Source organism: Cnephaeus nilssonii (genome assembly GCF_951640355.1).
Source record: "Cnephaeus nilssonii genome assembly, chromosome: 21".
Taxonomy (NCBI): Eukaryota; Metazoa; Chordata; class Mammalia; order Chiroptera; family Vespertilionidae; genus Cnephaeus; species Cnephaeus nilssonii.
Genome location: NC_137092.1, coordinates 15,295,911 through 15,316,012, shown reverse-complemented (window position 1 = coordinate 15,316,012; position 20,102 = coordinate 15,295,911). Strand labels below are relative to the sequence as shown.

The 20,102-nt window shown below is 60.7% G+C and overlaps 1 protein-coding gene across 2 annotated transcripts; it reads left to right on the top strand.

Moving 5' to 3' along the window:
- The first annotated feature begins 81 nt into the window (after window positions 1–81).
- Window positions 82–16,485, top strand: PBXIP1 (PBX homeobox interacting protein 1). Of its 2 annotated transcripts, XM_079760946.1 has the most exons (13): window positions 82–576; window positions 985–1,034; window positions 1,648–1,752; window positions 7,897–7,974; window positions 9,722–9,848; window positions 10,103–10,167; window positions 10,244–10,409; window positions 11,632–11,868; window positions 11,985–12,008; window positions 12,271–12,353; window positions 12,438–12,569; window positions 13,112–14,337; window positions 14,809–16,485. In XM_079760946.1, the coding sequence occupies exons 1-13, from the start codon at window positions 474–476 to the stop codon at window positions 14,888–14,890; spliced, it is 2,478 nt and encodes an 825-aa protein (XP_079617072.1). In that variant the 5' UTR covers window positions 82–473; the 3' UTR covers window positions 14,891–16,485. The 2 variants fall into 2 exon arrangements, with proteins under 2 accessions (XP_079617072.1, XP_079617071.1); XM_079760945.1 differs by lacking the exons at window positions 82–576; window positions 985–1,034; window positions 1,648–1,752 and adding an exon at window positions 5,218–5,290.
- Window positions 16,486–20,102: the final 3,617 nt, after the last annotated feature.

Below are 20,102 nucleotides of genomic sequence, written 5' to 3'. Positions count from 1 at the left end.
TTTGGGACCACCGACCGGGGCCGACGTTCGAGTTTGCAGGGGAACCGCGGTCCCTGGCGTGCGCCCTTCGGCGGCGGTCGTGGGAGGGGGGCGGCGGCCCTCTCCCGCCTGCCCCGGGAGCCGGCCCGTGCGGCTGCCTCGCGGTCCACGACCCCCGCCGGGTGGAGCAGTGGTACGGCGCACTCCCCTCCCCGCGGGGCGCTGGGAGGACCTAGCCCAGGCCCCGCCTCCCCAGCCGGCTCATAGGAGGCGGCCGAGCCGACTTCCGGTTCCGGTGGCTGCGGCCGCGGGCGGGCGGGCAGGGAGGCAGGGAAGAACGCGCAGTGGGCGCTCCGGCTCGGCGCCTGCCCCTCGCTGCCCTCGGGGTGGCCGCAGCGCGGGGGCCGGGGCTGCCCCCGACACCCTTTCCGGGCGATGGTGCGACCCGAGGGCGCGTCCGTCTCCCGCCGCCGCTGACCCGGGTCCCCCACTCCATGGCCGCCTCGGCGCCGCCCCCACCGGACAAGCTGGAGGGAGGCGGTGGTCCCGCACCGCCCCCCGCGCCGCCCAGCACCGGGAGGAAGCAGGGCAAGGCCGGTGAGAGCGCGGAAGAGGGCTGGGGGCTGGAGCCGCCGAGGACGTGGGGACCTCGGAGAAAGGCTGGGCGGGTGGGGAGACGGGGGTCCTTAGGCCGAGGGGCCTGAAGAAGATGGGGGTGGGGTGGGGGCGGGGGTCATAGGTTGAGGATCCCAGGGCTTGGGATTCAGGAGCCGCTTGGAAACCTGGGGCTGTCCAGAGATGGGATGTCTCTCACGTAAGGGAAGCAGCAGCCGAGAGGGGTCATGCAGTTTACGTTTCCTATTAGCCTCTGCCAGTATTTACTTGTTAAGTAAATAAGCAAGCGTACGTTGAAGTTGGGAGAGTTCCTCCGAGCGCGGCTGGGAGAGAGGAGGTCGGGGGGCCTCAGGGAAACGTGTTTGTGTTTGCCTTTGGCCGCTCTTCCAGGTTTGCAAATGAAGAGCCCGGAAAAGAAGCGAAGGAAGTCAAACACTCAGGTGAGTGGCGGCCGGTGGGCGGGAGCGTTCCCAGCAGCCCCTCCCTGCACTCTGTGGCTCCAGTGTCTGTGTCTGGGTCAGGTCCAGGGGGAAGAGAAAGTTCTCTCTCTCTCTCGCTCTGTTTCTGGTCCTTTCCTTCCACCAAATAACAGATTTGGCCGGGGAGGAGGATGGGATGATTTGCCCAAAGACCCTGTCAGTCAGGGTTAGAATCTTCTCCCCTTCTTGCTGTCCAGGTTCCCTCATGATCGCGCCTACCACTTACTTTTCCTAAGCGCCAGGGATTGTGCTATAGTGCTCGAACAGTGTTGGGAGGTGGGAAGTTGTCTGTTTTACAGATGGGGAATGTGAGGCTTAAAAAAGTTAGATCGTTGCTCCAGGGTCTTGAGGTTATTCCGTGTCAGAGCTGGGATTCCAGCCTAGTTCTGCCTGTTTTCAAAATAGAGTTAATACCGTGTGCTGCGCCTTCTGCTTTGTTGTATCCAAAGGTCCATCTTGACTTTAGGTCTGAGCTGGTTGGAACCAGCCTCCAAAACGTGTCGCGTGTTTCTGGCGTTCTGGTTTAGCTCTGCGCTTCCTGCCATGACCCTCTTTCCCTCGTCTGCTCCACCAGGGCCCTGCGTACTCACATCTGACGGAGTTTGCACCACCCCCGACTCCTATGGTGGACCACCTGGTTGCATCCAACCCTTTTGAGGATGACTTCGGAGCCCCTAAGGTGGGGGGCACAGCGCCTCCATTCCTTGGCAGTCCTGTCCCCTTTGGAGGCTTCCGTGTGCAAGGGGGCATGGCAGGCCAAGTACCCACAGGCTATGGCACCGGAGGTGGAGGGGGTCCCCAGCCTCTTCGTCGACAGCACCCCCCTTTCCCTCCCAACCCTATGGGCCCTGCTTTCAACATGCCCCCCCAGGGCCCTGGCTACCCACCCCCAGGCAACATGAACTTTTCCAGCCAACCCTTCAGCCAGCCTCTGGGTCAAAACTTTAGCCCTCCTGGTGGGCAGATGATGCCAGGCCCGGTGGGGGGGTTTGGCCCCATGATCTCACCCACCATGGGACAGCCTTCCAGAGGGGAGCTGGGCCCGCCTCTCCCCCAACGCTTTGCCCAGCCAGGGGCGCCATTTGGCCCCTCTCCTCTTCAGAGACCTGGTCAGGGGCTCCCCAGCCTGCCCCCCAACACAAGTCCCTTCCCTGGTCCGGACCCCGGCTTTCCTGGCCCTGGTGTTGAGGATGGGGGCAAGCCCCTGAATCCACCTGCTCCCACTGCTTTCCCCCAGGAGCCCCACTCAGGCTCCCCAGCTGCTGCTGTGAATGGGAGTCAGCCCAGCTTCCCCCCAAACAGCAGTGGGCGGGGCGGGGGCACTCCAGATGCCAACAGCCTGGCACCCGCTGGCAAGGCAGGGGGGGGCTCAGGGCCCCAGCCTCCTCCAGGCCTGGTGTATCCGTGCGGTGCGTGTCGGAGTGAGGTGAATGACGACCAGGATGCCATTCTGTGTGAGGCCTCCTGCCAGAAGTGGTTCCACCGCGAGTGCACGGGCATGACTGAGAGCGCCTACGGGCTGCTGACCACCGAGGCCTCTGCCGTCTGGGCCTGCGATCTCTGCCTCAAGACCAAGGAGATCCAGTCTGTCTACATCCGCGAGGGCCTGGGACAGCTGGTGGCTGCCAACGATGGGTGAGGCTGACGCGGCGACCCAGGGAAGCGCATCTGTTCCTCCCTGCTCTTCCAGGGTGGTGGTTTCCGTGTCTGGCTCTCAGTCCTTGTTTCCACTGGCTTCCTATCCCTCGGAGAAGAAATGCAGTGTCTCCTGAGGGCAGAAGAGGAACTGAGGTGGACAGGCAGGAGCCTGGATCGCTCACTGTTCTGGAAACTTTCCCGCTGAGATCTACAGAGATCCAGGAAACCAAAGCCCTGCCGAGCAGAGCCATTGTTTGGTGGATGTTTCTGGAGGCCGAGGGGTATGGCTGCAAGAGAAAAGGCTGGAGGAAGATCTGGAAGGCAGGGGTATCCCTTCTGTAGATGGTGGGTGCCCCCAACACCTGTGCCTAACGCTCCTATCCAGCCCCGCAGCTGCAGCCTTAGTTTTTGGAGTCAGGTGTTAAAGGTTTCTCGCCAGAGGAGTTTGGGTCTCTTCCCATCCCTGCAGTCGCCCTACCATGGGCTCTGGGAGAGAGCTGTAGGGGATAAAAAGGGATTTTCCTCTTTTCCTACTCTCCCCTGCCTCCTCTAAAACCTGCTTAACTCTTCCCCCTTCAAAGAACCAAATAGCTTGGAGAAACGGGAGAGTCCTTGGCCATGGCAGTTTCTTGGTGATTTGGGGTTTCAAGACAGTAGATGAGAGATGCTGTCGGGACAGTTCTCCCTGGTACCAAAGTTACTGGTCCTTTCCCAGCTTCTCTTGTGCTTTCCTCCTAATGACCATGTTTTTTGCCAAAAATTGGGAGATGTGGTCTGACCAGAATATTGGAAGTTTGGACAGTGCTGGACGCCTGGACTCGGTGTTGCACCCCCTTCCTCCGCCCTGCCCATCTGTTGCACCTTGTTAGCGTTGGTCCTCAACTTCCGGTGCCCTTATTCCCCCGCCTCCCTGGCTTGATTGAAGGAAAGCTTGAAAGGGCACCGAGCCCTTATACCTCATTTCTTCTGATAAAAGGATCCCTGTCCCAGCCTGTGGTTGGGGGAGGCAGCAGGACCCGCATTGCCGAGGTACTGAGATGCAGTTCAGGGCCTGGGTGTTGCTTCTCTTTCCCCTGCTATTCGTGTATCTTCTGGGGCCTGGTGTTCTAGCAGTTGTCATTCCTCTCAGCCACAGTTTTGTACTGGGCTTTATTTTTTATTTTATTTTTAAAGCACTGCCTGCCAGAGATGGGCCTGGGGCCTGATCAGGAGCCCCTCACAGCTGCTCTCTCTGGCAGCGCATGCACACGTGACCCAGTGGGGTGGGGCAGGCAGGCCTGAGGAGCTAGTTGTGCCCTGGACCCCCCAGCATGGGCAGAGAAGACAGGTTGACTGCAGAACTCTCTTGCCTGCCCAGGTGGAGCCAGCGGCCTCTGTGCCCGCCTTTCAGTGTCCCCTGACGCTAAAGCAGCAGAGAGCAGCCCCCCGCCCCTCAGCTTGGTGTGTGTTTGTGGTTCTGTTTGCCCCTCTTTTATCTGTTGCTATTTTTGTGCTGCCTCCCCCCATCTCAGCATTTTGTAAAGTGGCTCCTGGGGGAATATCTGCTTAGTCCCTCATTCCATTGTTTTGGAAGAAAGTAGGGGTGGCAGAAATGTGATGGGGGAGGGGTCTTTTGTACGGTTGGATTAATAAAATGACGTGAAAATCCAGACAAGGACTCCTTGCTGTTTATGTGCACAAAGGTTGGAATGAGCTATCGTCACCCCTGGGAAGGGTACTTGGGCGGGGAGGGGAGGGGGGATGTATGCCTTGAGGGGCCCAGGTGGGAATGGCAGAAAGATCTGGTCCTGGGGAACGAACCCTGGTTCAGCTGCCGAGCCTGAGCGGAGAGAGTCCTGTGTGCCCCACCCTCCCCCTGCGTCCCCGCTAAGAGAAAGTTTCTTTTCTGAGCACATTCCTGGGCCGGGCCTCGAGCCAAGCGAGAGCATCGGCTCCTAGGCCTCAGGGAAACCAGTGCCTTTAGCGTTTCTGGGTTTAGCGCCCACCCTCCAGCCCCCAGTGCTTGGGTGAGGAGTGGAGTGTAGCATCCAGGGTGGGGAGAGGGGCTACACCTGGCTCAGCAGATCCTTTCGGGTGCTTTTCATACCCCTCCCCTTTCAAAGCAGCAGTGGCTTCCTTAAACCGCACTGGAGCCCAGGGGAGAGGGTGGCAGGAGGGCTATTTCCAACCCACGATCTGCCACCCCCCTCCCCCATCCTGCAGCTGCTTGTGTCTGTCCTGGGGCCAATCTGGTTTCCGTCCCTGTCGTCTCCGGAGATGCCACCGTTTGCCTTTCAGTTTTGGGTCTTCCTCCTCATAACTAGGCACTGGGAAAGGAGGGGTGGTTGCCCCAAATTCAGTGTGTTGGGACTCCAGTCTCCCACCGGGAGGTAAGCCCAGCTTTCTGGGCCATACAGGCCCCCTGTTGTCCCCCGCCTCCCGGCCCTCAACTCCAGCTCTTATTGGCCAAAAGTTTCCGCCCCCTCAGGGAAACTGACTCCCCATTGGCCAGTGCCTGATCACATGACTCCTTTCTGGGTCTGGGAACCAGGCGAGGCCGCAACAAGTTCAGCTGAAGGCTGAAGTGAAAGCTGGACCAGGTAATGCCCCAGCAGGGAGAGGGCCCGCAGGTCTGCTGTGGGACGGGGGGGAGCGGAGAGGAAGGGCGGGACTCCCAGGGGTGGGCTCCCCCCGGGATCACAGAGCTGCTTGTCACTGCTGGGCTGGGAGAAGGAAGACCATGGAGACCAAAACAGGAACTTGCTCCGGGTCCCCCAGCAAATACTTGTGGCCCTTGGTCCTTTGCTAGAGGTTTGGGGGAACAACTCTTAGAGGGGTTGAAATGAGCTAGGCCAGACTTCCCAGCTTTGTACAGAGCGGGAGAGCTCCCCCGTTAGCTGTCTTTTAGAAATAGCAGAGGTCTCTGTCAACCCTTAAAGGACCATTTTGTTGACTCCTGCCTGAATGAAAAGGGAGGGGGGAGAGGGGAAGGGGGTGATGGTAAGAGAGATCTGAAAACATCGAGGGGGAGGGTGGAGCTAGACCGCAGAAGGAACTTCCTAATAAGGCAGTGAGATGCTGGCGTGGAAGAACGGGGGAATCTTTTGGAATCTTGGGTGAAGCCAACCGAGAGAGATACCAGGGCTCAGAACCCCGAGTGCAGGGGTCCCAGAAAGGTCTCCTGTTGGAGTCTCAGAAGTGTTGGTCTTGTTGACCCAAATACCGTTGCTGGTTTCCATGAGACAGTGGGTCTGACATCACCCTGGTTGCCATGGTGCTTGGTTCTGGAGGACCTGAGCAGGCTGTACACAGCCAGGGATAAACAGGGACTTCAGCCCAAGCTGCTGCCACTTCCTTCCTGCCACCACCTGTTAGTAGTCACACACAGCAACTGGGGATGGGGCGTGATGGCAACAGGAGGAGGGGCCTGCGGGCAGAAGGCTGCACCGCAGTGGCTCTGTGGGCGCCTGTAGAAGCCGGTCAGGAGTGTCCTTTGGACTTGGTATCGTTGCAGCCATTCTCCTGTCTCCCGGTGGGATGGTTTGTGTGTCTGGGAGGCATCAGCGCTGGGGAGGACATCTGTCCTGGGCTTGGCTCTTGAAGGGCCACGAGGGGTTGTGAGGGCGCCGAGGGGTTGTGAGGGCGCCGTGCACCTTACACCTGCTCAGGTGGCGGGGCAGCGGGTGGTTCCCCAAGGTAAGACTGCCATCCATCTTCCCCAGCCTCCCTCTCCGCCCCGGGGTTCCCTTACAGGGTCCTTTTCCACTTGCCACCCGTCTAGCCCCTCAGTAGGGCGTTGTTTATCCTCCTCTGAAGGGTCACAGGTCAAGACTGGGGAGCGGTCAGTCTTTCTCTTCCTTCACCTTTGTGCCACGTGCCAGTTGCAGCTGCCCAGCCTGTGGGGACAGTCTGGGCGTTGGGTGAAGGGATAGGTCCCTCTCCTTTTACCCTGCTTTGCCTTAGGCTCTGGAAGCTGGGGGGACTTCCTGCTCCCACCCTGCTAAGTCAGAGAGATCAGCAGGGCCCGGCCCACAGCCCTGACTTTTGCAAACTGTAAAGTCTTTATACGTGAGAGTTGCCATGACGCCTTTTTCCCAGTCCCCTTCACGTTCCCTAAGAGGAAAGTGGGGGTTACTAATAAGGGAACAGAATTTGGAATGGAGAGTGAGGATGGCAGAAGATTTACTGAAGGTACATTCAGGTGGATCTAAGCTAGGCCAGTTAGTCTCAACCCTGCCTGCAGGTGAGAATCATCCGGGAGATTTTTAAAAAGGTCCATGTTGCCCTGGCCGGTGTGGCTCAGGTGGTTGAGCATCACTCCATGCACTGAGAGGTCGCTAGTTCGATTCCCTGTCAGGGTACATGCCGGGGTTGCCAGCTTGATCCCACAGTGGGTGTGCAGGAGGCAGCCGATGGATGCTTCTCATTGTTTCTTTCTCTCTCTGCCATCAATAAAATGCCTGAACCTGACTCTATTATCAATGGAATCAGATCAAAATCTTAGGTGATTCCAGTGTGCGGCCAGTGTTTTTTTAATTTATTAATTTAAGAGAGAGAGAGAGAGAAACTTGGCTTGTTGTTCCATTTACTTATATATTCATTGCTTGCTTCTTGTATGTGCCCTGACTGGGGATGGAACCTACAGTCTTGGTGTATCAGGATGATGCTCTAACCAGCCAAGCTACCCGGCCGGCCAGGGGTTCCCAACACTGGCCCGTGGTGGGTGGGTGGGTGAGTGGGAGACTTCGGGCTGAAGGAGGCTCTGGAGCTTTCTCTTTCTGGCCTGGGGAGAAAAGGTAGTGACTGTGGGAGTCTGTCGGGGTGAAGGGAGGGCTGGCCTGCCTTCCTCACGCTTCTTAGCTGTTTGTCTTTGAAGTCAGATCAGCCACTTGCTGGCCTTCACCCGCCCTGACCGCCGCTGAGCGAGTTGGCTGGGCTATTCCCCAAAGTCTTTCCAGTCCTCGGCTTCACTGACCTTTCAAGGTCAGTCCAGTTTCCCAAGACCCTGTTGGTGCCTGGGAGAGGCCGGCTTCTCCGCGGCTGTCCTCAGGTTCTGATTTGCAAGGCAAATCCCGTCCAGAAGAGCTGGAACCAGGCTGGTTCTGGAAGCTGCTGCCCAGTCGTTAAACCTCGGAGCCCAGCCAAGGCTGCCCCCTCCGTCCCGCCTCCCCTGCAGGGAGCAGGCTGCTGAGGCTCTTCTCTGCAGGTGACGGCCTCAAGGACCCCAGCGACTATGGCCTCCTGCCCAGATTCGGACAATAGCTGGGTGCTTGCCGGCTCAGAGGTAGGAAGAGCAGGCCTGGGAACCACATGGCGGCGGGGGGGGGGGGGAGGGGGGGGGCGCTGCGTTCCTGCAGGATCAGGCTGCTTGCTGGGTCTGCTCCTTCCTTGTCCTGATGGTCACCTGTACCACCTCCTGGGGCCTGCGAGAGGAACTGGTGGTCCGGGAAGGAAACCGGGCCCAGGAGTCAGGTGCTGGGACCTGGGCCATGCCCGGGAGGAGGGGTGGCGCCGTGATGAGCTGTGAGAAGTCAGGAAGAGTGCTGGTGGGGAGACCCACATGAGCCATTCTGGGGGAGACTGTGAGGAGGCCCCGTGGATAAGGTTGCGACATAGGCCAGTGTTGGAGGGAGGTTAGGGGCAGAGCTGGGACCCCCCGGAAGAGAACCTGTGAAGGGCCTGGCTCGGGCATTCAGGCCTCGTTCTTACGGGAAGTCACCGAAGGGCTCCGAGTCCGAAGGAATCAGGGCACGCACTGCCCGGGCAGAGGGTGGAGCCACCGTGTGGCTGGGTAGCAATAGCGGGAGAGTGTTTGTAAGATCCTGGGGTCCAGGTAGTTGGTGGGGCAGGGACCCAGGGACTCCTGTGCTCCCCAGCCGCTGAGAAGGATAAAGGGTCCCGCAGGTCGCAGGTCGGAGTGTGTAGAGGGATCCGAACCCCAGGGGCTTGGTATGTTAGAGGCGCCAGGAGGAGAGAGGGCGAGGAGTCCCTGGGGGAGTCCGCTGGGGGTGAGGAAGCCGCGCTCGGGTGGCGCTGGAGCAGGACACATGACCAAGCTCGCCAGTGGAGAGGGCGGACACTGCTGTCATTCAGCCAGACCCCTGGGTGCCTTTGCTGACCGCTGGGCGTTTCACCGCGCTGTCCCCCCTGTAAAAGGGGGTTGTGACTCTTGCCTTGTAGAGGTGGCCATGAGAAGAAAGTGATTTGAAAATTGCAAAGACACTAAGGCCAGGCATTGTAGCGGGAGGGATGGCAGGAGCCATGGATGGGGTACGCGGGCAATGGGCCCGCTGAGGAGGAGCGTGCAGAGAGAAGAGGCTGACAGCTCGGTGGGGGACACACAGGCTGGGGTGGGTGGGGTGGATGGGCTTCTGCAAGCAGCTGCTGGGAGAGGGGTGTGTGGGCGAGGGACCAAGGCCGGCAAAGCTGAGAAGATGGAAGTGAAGGGGGCGGCCTGTTGGGTGGGCAGCTGCAGGGAAGCCGCGGGGGCCGTGGCGGTGACCCGTAGGCACCCAGGGGACTGGGTTCTCTCGCTGTCCTCCTCCCACCTGCCAACCGGGAGCTGGTCCTCTGTGGGGAGGGAGGGCGGTGCTGGTGGCCCCGGCTCTGTTTAGCCAGCTTCCGGGTGGGGGCAGTTTGCACCGTGCCCAGTGCTTGGTCCAGTGGTGCTTCTTCGTGTAACAGACACTGAGCCTCTGAAGGTTCCTCTGGGCACAAGTGAGGCTAAGGAAGGGCCACACACCACGCTGAGCTGTGATGCTGCAGCGCCAGCCGGCCTCTCCCCTCCCCTCCCGTCCCTTCCCCTCCCCCCTCTCTTCACCTCCCCTCCCCCCCCTCCCTTCACCTCCCCTCCCCTTCCCTCCCTTCCCCTCAGACCAGCTCGTCACTCAATGTCTTCCATTCCTGTGACACGTGGGTGGGGTCCCTGCGCAGTGCAGCTCGTCCCAGGGACCCTGGCGAAGGCCCCGTGCTCCGGGGTTTGTCCTGCTGTCCCTCCTCTGCAGCACCTCCTGCTTTCGCTCCTCCCCCAGAGCCTGCCTGTGGAGACCCTGGGCCCAGGGTCCACGGTGGACCCAGACCCTCAGAGAGCTCCCCCGGCCCCTTGGAGCCCCTCCAAGGCAGATGGTGAAGAATTAGCTGGGACCTTGGATGGAGAAGGTACAAGGGCCTTGCTGAGGGTGGGGTGCAGCCGTCTCTCCTCCGTCTTGTAGGGTTCCCGTTTCACCAGGGAAAGGGAGACTGGTTAGTCTTAGTTCCCACGTTAACCTCAGTGGAAGATATGCTTCCCCCCTCCATCCTGGCTCTTCCCCGCCTCTCCCAGCCCGGTTGGGGCCTGCAGGGGCCACGGGGCTGCCGAGGAGGGGTGGTTGAGAGGCTGTGGTGTTTTTCCGGGGCCTTTCCTTCCACCACAGAGACCCTCGCCGAGAGGGAAAGCTCCCAGTCTGGTCCCACGCCGCCAGAGGAAACGGAGGCCCAGGTGAGGCCCTCCACGGGGGAGGGAAGGAAGTGGGAGGGCCAGGGCCGGGAGATGCTCATGGCTGTGTCTCCATCAGGGCGACCTGGAAGGCGATGGTCATGATACGGAGCTCCCTGGCTCCGGAGACACAGTGGTCCCGGGAGACGTGGAGGAGACCCCCGTGGGGGCAGACCTGGGACCCGACGCACAGGACCCGGAGGATCAGAGCTTCCCACAGAGCCTGCCCTCACCCCCCAGTGCAGGTGCGGTCCTCCTTGTCTCCCTTCGGCACTAGAAGGCGTGGTTGTGGGAGTAGCCATCACTCCTGAGCATCACTCTGGTCCAGGCCGTAGGACTCAGTAGCTTGGTGCCTCCTTAAATTATATCAGTGAGTTCGAAGCACCACCCCTGAGGCTCAGAGAGGTTAAGTGACGTGGCCAAGGTCACACAGCTGATAAGTGGCAGGGCTGAGATCTGGTTGACTCTCCGCTCTGCCACTGGGCCTCCTCTTTTCTTGCCTCTGGATTCAACTCATCCCCTGTGTCCCTTCCATGAGTTAGCTCTTTGCTTGTGGGTGGCTCATGGCCTGTGTAAGAGGCAGACTAGACTGAGCCCAGGTGAAGGTCAGACCGATGAGGGGTACAAAAGGAGCTATTATTAAGTTGCTGTCACAGGAGGAGGAAGGCAGTTCAGTCGGGACAGGCTGAGGGGAAAGAGAAGCAGGTATTGTTGGGAAAGGTTGACATAGGAGGTGACAACTGAGTGGAGCCTGGGACAAAAAGTAGGCTTTTTGGTAGGTAGGGTAGGAGGAGGAGAACATTCCAGGCCAAGGCTGCAGCCTCGGCAGAGGGCTGGGGGCCACCCATCCTGTACTGAGGAGGCTGCATCAGGGTGTGAGTCCATCTCTGTTGAAGGTGACAGGGTGGAGGGAGAGGCCAGGGCCTCGGCCATCTAGGAGGTTCCTGAACCAAGGCAGATGCCGGCGTGTGATGTGAAGATGTTGGCGTGTCGAACTGTCTGGGTGGGAGGTGAAGGTGGGCAGGCAGACATACCTGGAGCTCCAGGGTAAGCCCGGGCGGGCACTACAGATTCTTCTCCTCTGGGGGGCCGTCAGCGTGTGGGGGAGACCCTGGGTGACTGTGTGCACAGCGAGGAGAGCCGAGAGCAGAGCGGGTGTCAGGAGAGCCGGAGGGACTGAGCAGACGGGGCCGCTGGGACTGGCCTGGGCGGGTGGGGATGGCTGTGGGCTGAACTGAGGCACATGCGGGAGGACAGTGCTTTTCGGATGAAGCTGCTCGTGTAGTTGGCAGACCGAAGGACCGGTCTCCCACCTCCTGACTGGGCGGGGCTGCCATCGATGCCAGGCAGACGTGGGCGGGTCTCCCCACGTCTGTGTGTCAGGGCTCATGGCCTCCCGTGCCCTCCTTCACGTCCCCTCTCCCTGTGTCCCGCCCCTCCCTGCCTTGTGCCCATCCCTTCCTCCAGCGTGGACCAGGGAGGCGGCCCGCTGCACCAGCAGCGAGGAGGACACCGACGCGGACGTGGAGGGTCTGCGGCGCCGGCGGCGCGGTTGGGAGCCCAGCGCTCCTCAGCCTGTGGGGCCCCTGCGTGTGGAGGCCCCGGCCGAAGGCGAGGGTGTAAGCGGGGAGCCGGGCATCTCCCTCAACATGTGCCTCCTCGGGGCCCTGGTTCTGCTGGGCCTGGGGATCCTCCTCTTCTCAGGTGAGGGGTGCCTCCCCCGTGGCCCTTGAGCCTCTACCCTGGCCCCTGCTGTCCTGCCCTTCCCCTCAGCCACCCCTCCTCTGAGGCCTCACCAGCTGCTCTGTCTCCATTCCCAGGGGGCCTCTCGGAGTCTGAGAATGGTGAGTGGGGAGGGCCTGGCTGGTTCGGTCTGTCACCTCCCAGCCCCGAGGGAGGCCGATGGGGCGGCTCTGGGTCAGAAGTAGGGGTGCTGGGGGCTGGACGTTGATTGCTCAGCTATGCCTCGTCAGCTGTTGAGAGTAAGCCATGGCCCTTGACCTGGCTGGCCCGCAGGCATGGGTGGGTCCAGGGCAGGAGGTGGTTGTGTGTGGGAGGCGTGCCCTCTGCGCCCTGGGGCCAGTCCCAGGACTTGCTGTCCCTCAGGGGCCCTGGAGGAAGTGGAAATGCAGGTCTTTCCAGATGCCACTGTGGACCAGGAGATGGCGGATGCTGTGGGGGATGGGCAGGTACGTGACTGTCCATCCCGTGTGGGCCTGTGGGGGGGTTCCGGGCTGTGGGGCAGGGTGGCTCACCGGCTACTGTGCCCTCAGGATGGGCGAAGGCAGCAGCTGCAGGCCTCAGCGCCCCCTGACAGCGTCCCCAGCCTGCAGAACATGGCCCTCCTGCTGGATAAGCTGGCCAAGGAGAACCAGGACATCCGGCTGCTGCAGGCCCAGCTGCAGGTGGGCACATGGAGGAAGGGGTGGGCGAGGCCAGCCCTCCCAGGCCAGGTGTCTGTCCTGGTGTCCTCCCCCACATGCAGTGTCCTCTGTTTACCCTTACACCCGGACCCGCTCCCTTTGCCACGGCAGCGGGCCACCTGCCCGGTTCTCTGAGGTCCCTCATGCTCAAGTTTAGGCCAGGGGCAGTGAAACTGTGATGCGTCGCCTGCGATGATTGCTATGCTCTGCCTGGAGATTGTGTGGAGAAGGATTTAAGAACAGGCCACGGCAGTGAAAGCCACATGTTGGCTCTCCTGGGGTGACTGGGAGCAGTGTGTGCTTCTATAAGGATGTAGACGCTCAGGCCTGTGCTGGGATTTGGGGGCTCGAAGGTCTAGGGCAGGTGGCGAATGGGGAGGAGGACTAGGACCAAATCCTCGGAGTGTCCCAGGCCATGAAAGGGTCATCCGCCCACTAGACTGGGATAGAATTCGGGTGGAAGCCTCCAGGCCCATCCTGAAAAGACCCTCGTGTGGTGCCCTCCCTCTCTGTACCCATTCCAGGCCCAGAAGGAAGAGCTTCAGAGCCTGATGCAGCGGCCCAAAGTGCTGGAAGCGGAGAACGCCCGGCTCCGAGGGGCCCTGCAGCACGGCGAGGCCTCGCAGAGGGCCCTGGAGTCAGAGCTGCAGCAGCTGCGGGCCCGCCTCCAGGGCCTGGAGGCCGCCTGCCTCCGGGGAACGGACGGGGTGTGCCTCAGCTGGGGCAGAGGCCCACAGGGTGGCCAGGTCCCCGAGGAGCCAGCCCCTCAGGGGCAGGGGCCGGGCACTGGCTTCCTAGAGCAGAAGGAACGGCTAGAGGCCGAGGCCCAGGCATTGAGGCAGGAGCTGGAGAGGCAGCAGCGGCTCCTGGGGTCTGTGCAGCGGGACCTGGAGCAGAGCTTGAGGGAGGCAGGCCAAGGGGACCCGGCTCATGCTGGCCTCGCCGAGCTGGGCCACAGGCTGGCTCAGAAGCTGCAAGGCCTGGGGACCTGGGGCCAGCACCCGAGGGTCCCTGGCAATGCCTCAGAAGCCGGGAGTCAGGAGCCCCACTTCCAGGGTCCCAGAGCGCGGGGTGGAAAGGAAAAGCGGCGGGGGGGCCATGGGGACCGGCAGGCTGAGCACTGGGAGCACAGGAAGGAGGGGTCCGGCTGGGAACGGAAGAAGAGCTGGGGGGGCAAGGAGGACAGGGAGCCGGCCGGGCGGTGGAAGGAGGGCAAGCCAAGAGCGGAGGAGCGGGGCAAGGATGGTAAGCGGCAGGGCCCCAAGGAGCCCCCCAGGAAAAACGGGAGCCCCCACCCCCCTGGAGAAAGGCAGAAGCACCCTCAGTGGAAGGAGAGGGCTAAAGACCAGCATGACCCTCTGCCAGCCTGGGCAGAGCTATCGAGGCACAAGTACCGGGCGCCCCAGGGCTGCTCGGGCGTGCACGAGTGTGCCCGGCAGGAGGGCCTGGCCTCCTTTGGCGTGGAGCTGGCCCCGGTGCGGCAGCAGGAGCTGGCCTCTCTGCTGAGGACCTACCTGGCGCGGCTGCCCTGGGCTGGGCAGCTGACCAAGGAGCTGCCCCTCTCGCCTGCTTACTTTGGTGAGGATGGCTTCTTCCGCCATGACCGCCTGCGCTTTCGGGACTTTGTGGATGCCTTGGAGGACAGCCTGGAGGAGGTGGCAGTGAGACATACCGGTGATGACGACGAGGTGGATGACTTTGAGGACTTCATCTTCAGCCACTTCTTTGGGGACAAAGCACTGAGGAAGAGGTGGGCAGCTGTGGGGGTGTTGGGTGAGGCGGGACAGAGGAGAAGGGGCGAGGGGGTATGTGTGTGAAGGAGTAAGGGTCCTGAGTCCAGGGTGTTCCAGTTTGAGTCCTCATCTCCACTTGTAGTCCCCCACTCCCCCCGGCTTCTTTTACGAAGGCATTCAGAGTCTTCCTTGGCGGGCAGGACGCTGCCCACGCACCAAAGGGGTTCCCCGTTGGGCTGGGGATTCTCATCCCCAGTTGTCCTGTCCTACCTACACTTGCCTGGCTCAGGGGGTGAGGGAGGGAGATTGCTCGCGCCTTCCTGCCTCCCCAGCCGGGGCCTTCATCCTGGAGACCAGGTCTGGCCCCCAGAATGATTGGTGGTGGCTGCCTTAGGCGGAAGGGGGTCCCCCTTCTCCTCAGGGGACCCCTTCTCATCACCTGGCCTTGTCCTCCAACGGCCTCTTCCTGCCCTGCCCCCTCCCCTCAGGTCGGGGAAGAAAGACAAGCACTCCCGGAGCCCCAGGCCCATGGGGCCCAGGGAGGAGCACAGCCACCATCGCAGAGGCTGAGGCTGCTGCTGGCCACGCCCGCCCGCCCGCCCGCCCGCCCAGGACCGAAACCGCCGTCCCTGGCTCCTGGGTATCCTAGGACGTCCTTCCCGGAGGAGAGACGTCACCCAGCCCTGCACTGATGCCACTTTGCTAGGAAAAGGCCTTAGCTGGGCTGCCTTGCTATCTATGCAAATGTACACAAATGCTCAGGGCCCCGGCCACGACCCCTGGCAGTCTGGTTGTGTCCGGCAAATGTGAAGGGGGTGGGGGAGAAGCCTGGTTTGGGGGGTTGGGTGGGGCGGGGTGGTGGGGTGGCATTCTGACTCTGAAGCCGAAGAGCTTTCCTCCTCTCGTACGTGTGCTGCTCCCGAGCGGGCCTGGGAGCCACCCCTGACCGCACCCCCTGGGGTGGGAGGGTGGCCGGCAGCAGGCCCACAATCCGGGCTCTCCCAGGGGTTTTGGTAAATCCGGAAGCAGCCATCCCCAGAGGGTGAAGCCCCCTTTCTACCCAGCTTCCCACACGGCCTCGCCGCCCCACTGGAACTGTAGACTCCGATCACAATAAAGAGCTGTTGGAGCCTGGCGGCATGGCTCCGTGGTTGAGTGCTGACCTATGAACCAGGAAGTCACGGTTCGATTCCGGTCAGGGCACGTGCCAGTAGGGGGCGTGGAGGAGGCAGCCGATCAATGATTCTGTCTCATCACTGATGTTTCTATCTCTCTCCCTTTCCCTTCCTCTCTCTGAAATCAATAATTAAAAAAAAAAAATTGCTGTTGGAGCCCTGGCTGGTGTGGCTCAGTTGTTGGAGCATCGTCCAGTGCACCAAAAGGTGCTGTTTCGATTCTGGGGTTCGATTCCAGTCAAGGCACATGCCCGGGTGTCAGGCTCAATCTCTAGTCTCCCTCTCTAAAAATCAACAAAAAACCCCCCAAAACAAATAAAGAGCTGTTGGAGCCGTGCCATTGGAGGGGGCTCTGTCACTGGGTGGTTTCTAAGTGCAGGGACACATGCTCCCATACACTCCTCCCCTCCCCCCCCAACTTCAGGCCCTCCGGGCTGGAGCACCCCATTGGCTTACCGCCGCCTTGCCCGCACCCTGGGAGATGGGGAAAAATGAGCGTGGGTTCAAATCCAGGCTGAGTGAGCTTGGGCAAGTTAACACGTTAAGCGCCCAGCCTGTTTTGCCTTCGGGACGGGAAGTAGAGTGTCAGTCACCGCTGACTGACAGGGCGCTTATTGTGTTCATCTCCAGGAGCCTGTGTTTCTTATCCCCATTCAAGGGGTTTGGGGGGCTGTGGGGGGAGAGACTAAATAAAGCAATGGAAGCAAAATGCCCAGCATTCGGCACTCAAAAGTTATTTCAAGCCGAGATCGGTTTGGCTCAGTGGATAGAGCTTCGGCCTGCGGACTGAAGGGTCCCGGGTTCGATTCCGGTGGAGGGCATGTACCTTGGTTGCGGGCAGCTGATCGATGTTTCTCTCTCAGGGATGTTTCTGGCTATCTGTCCCTCTCCCTTCCTCTCTGTAAAAAATCAATAAAATAAAAAAAAGTTATTTCAAGCTAACGTACATACAGGTATAACCCATGGACACAAACAACAGTGTGGTGATGGCCAGAGGGAAGGAGGGGGGCTAGGCCAAGGGGGGGGGGGGCTAGGGGGGAGAATGGAGACATCTATTATCTGTAATAGTGTCAACAATAAAAATAAAAAAAGTTTTTCATTCCCCTTTTAAAAAAATGTTTTTACTGCTTTTTTTAGAGAGGAAGGGAGAGGGAGAGATAGAAGCATTGATCCATGTGTCATCCATCAGCTGCCTCCTGCACGCCCCCTACTGGGATCAAGCATCCAACCTGGGCATGTGCCCTGACTGGGAGTCGAACCCAGGACCTCTTGGTCTATGGGACCACACTCAGTCCACTGAGCCACACCAGCTGGGCTCATTCCCTTTGGAGGGAGGAAAGGACCCCTCCCCCCCAAAGCAGGCTTCTGGGTTGGGGAGGTGAGGGAGCCACTAGGTGGCGCCCCGGCTCCACATTTGCCCCAGACCTGGCTCCAGGACTGCTTATGAGAGTACCCCAACTCTGGGATCCACCCCACTGACCCGGGCCTGCTCACTGGCTTTCCTAGGAAGACCCCGTTCCCTTAGGCTGTGCTTTAGGAAGTCCATCCTGAGGGGGTTTCTTGATACCCTGGGAATCCCCTAGGGGGCGGGATGAGGTGTGACTTCAGGCCGGGTGAGGATGTTAGTAAAGGGGAGAGGGCTGCGGCCCCCGAAGGGGCTGCAATGGATCGCCAGCGCTGATGTAACACTGTGTGGCATCGTGATGTGCCACTCACTGTAAGGGGCCGAGTGTCAGCTCCCTGAACTCCGCTGTGGGGTCCGGTGGGGCAGGGCTGGCTGAAGATGGAGCAGGGACCCCACATTCAACACGTGTTTACAAAGCCTGTTGTGCACTTGCTTTCTGCAGCAAGACCGGAGGGAGACTCCCAGGCAGAGCCAGTGAGGGGCTGAGGGGCTCTGGAGAGGGGTGGGGAGGAGCAAGTACAGGGGGTGGAGGGCCAGGGTGTGGGGTTGGCATCCCACCTCCGTGGACCACTGTCCCTCCCGAGGAAGCCACCCGCCCTGTTCACCGTGCTCAGCGTGTACGCGGACGGGGTTTCCAGGAGAGGGGTTCAGCTAGAAGGCAGGTGGGATGCTGTGTCTTGGGGAGGAGGGGGACTGGTTTGGGGAGGGACACACCTGGCCTCCCTGGGTTCCCAGAGGGCGTTGGTTTGGGGCTTCTCAGTTTCATTTCTGGGGCTCATTTCCTTCGTTTGCATAACGGACTCTCGGGGAGGCTAGGAAGTTCCCCCGAGCACCCCTCTTCCTTTCCCACTCAGGAAGTAGCTGTGCTGAGATGGAGGTTTCTGAAAGGGCTGAATCAGAGAGAGGAAGAGCCGGGAAACTTGGGGTCTGGTGGGGAGGGCCAGGACACGGGGGACACGGGCCGCGCTGATGACCCCTCTCGGGGCGCCCTGGCAGGTACCCTCACGCCCAGCGCAGGTCATTTGGCCCCTCTCTCCATCACACCCACTCACCCACCTCAGCACGGGCCCAGGCCCCAGACCACAGGGTGCCCGTGATGACGGGCGCTGGGTAGAGATGCGCCAGGGGAGGCTGGGACTGGGCGGCGGGCTTCTACTCCCCCCCCCCCCCCCCCCACACACACACAGGGCGTGGGGACAGCTGTTGGCTGGGCTGGGGGCAGGAAGCCTGTGGGGAGGCCTGCTCTGGGCCTGTCCAGCGTCAGCTCTCCGTATGTTGAGCACGTGGCTTTTCGGCCCTTTCCTCTGGGGAATCCCCCAGCAAAGAGCAAAGCTCCTGGTGCCTCTGGGGAACCCCTGGAGTAGGGGTGGCCCTCTCGTGCCTTCACCTCTCAAATGGAAAACTCTGCTTCCTTCGGCCAGTCCCCAACACTCCTTTTCCCTGCCGTCGCCCACGCTGCCCTCCCTCCCTCATTCTTTAGCTGTACCCCCTTTTCTCAGCTCCTCTAGCCGTCCTTCCCATTGCCCTCAGCTCAGCCTCCTCACCGCCCCGCTCCAGCCCTTAGCTCCCCAGGCTCCCCGTCTCCCCGTCTCCCAGTCCTCCAGGCCCCAGCCTTTGCCCACTGCTTCCATTCCCACCCACCCCGGGGTGACAAGGGTTGGGGTGGTGGGTCACCTTCAGGCTCGTTCCACTCCCGTACGTTCCTTCAGGGTCAGAGACGTGTTCCTTTGAGAACTGCTCCCCAGTGCCACTCGCCCTCCCCGGCCAAGGCCAAGGACAGACGCCGGGCTGTCTGGCTGTTGCCAGGGGGACCTCCCAAGGCCACCCTGAGGCAAGGACACCTCCTCATTCTGTCTTGTTCTGGGACAGATGTTCCCGATCCCTTCACACTTCGCATGCTCACAGCGGGTCTAGCGGGGGCACCGCAGGGTGGCGGTGGGGGTGTTACTGTCCTAAATCCCCGCCCATGAGCCACAGAAGCCCCTTGTCAGGGATTCTTGTTGCGTTGTCTGAGCTCCCGATCCCGCCCCTGTGGGCGCTCTGCCTTCAGGTGGCTGCCCATCTCTTGGGTGGTCCTTGGCTTCTAGAATAGGCCCTGCCCATTCGGACAAAAATGGGCGGGCCCCTTTCACACTCACCTGCTCTTCAATCTTTTTTTTTTTTTTTAAATATATTTTATTGATTTTTTACAGAGAGGAAGGGAGAGGGATAGAGAGTTAGAAACATCAATGAGAGAGAAACATCAATCAGCTGCCTCCTGCACACTCCCTACTGGGGATGTGCCTGCAACCAAGGTACATGCCCTTGACGGGAATCGAACCCAGGACCCTTGAGTCCGCAGGCCGATGCTCTATCCACTGAGCCAAACCGGTTAGGGCTGCTCTTCAATCTTAACCTGGGCCTGAGGGAGGCCCAGCCCAGCTCTCTTTTAACTAGACCCGTGGTCAGCAAACTGCGGCTCGCAAGCCACAGGCGGCTCTTTGGCCCCCTGAGTGTGGCTCTTCCACAAAATACCATGGCCTGGGCAAGTCTATTTCGAAGAAGTGGCGTTAGAAGAAGTTTAAGTTTAAAAAATTGGGCTCTAAAAAGACATTTCAATCGTTGTCCTGTTGGTATTTGGCTCTGTTGACTAATGAGTTTGCCGACCACGGACTAGATCTTTGGCCCTGGCAGGCGTTGAGATCAGAAAACCCAGCCTCGGGGCCTCCACCAGTGCCTGCCTAGGGCGTCGGGCAAGCGGCCCCTCCTCGCCGTCTCGTCATTGAGGTGGAGACTGAGGATGGCCCCTCCGAGGCGGCTGTGAGGATGAAGGAAGTCACTAGAAGATACAGGGAAAGGTGCCCCCCACTGTGGAGTGCTGTGAGAAACAGCAGCTGTTTTCACGTGATGAAGCTCCGAGGGGAAGCCGGGCCTCTGGAGCTACTGACATGGGAGGAGAGTGTTGGTTTCCAAACCTGTGGCAGGCGTTGGCAGGGAAAAGGTAGGGACCAGCATGCAAGTCCCCACACGAGGTGCTGTGGGGACCCCAACCCCCGAGGCTGACCGGAGTAGTTGAACACAAAGCGGCGTTTTAAAAGCGCTCTCTGAACGGTGCCAGGGAGGAGTCAGCGGAGGAAGCCAGGAGATCGGCAGAGATGGCCTTTGAGTTGGGCCTTAAAGGATGACAGGGTTTGTGATGGAGGAGGGCGTTTCAGACTGGGCA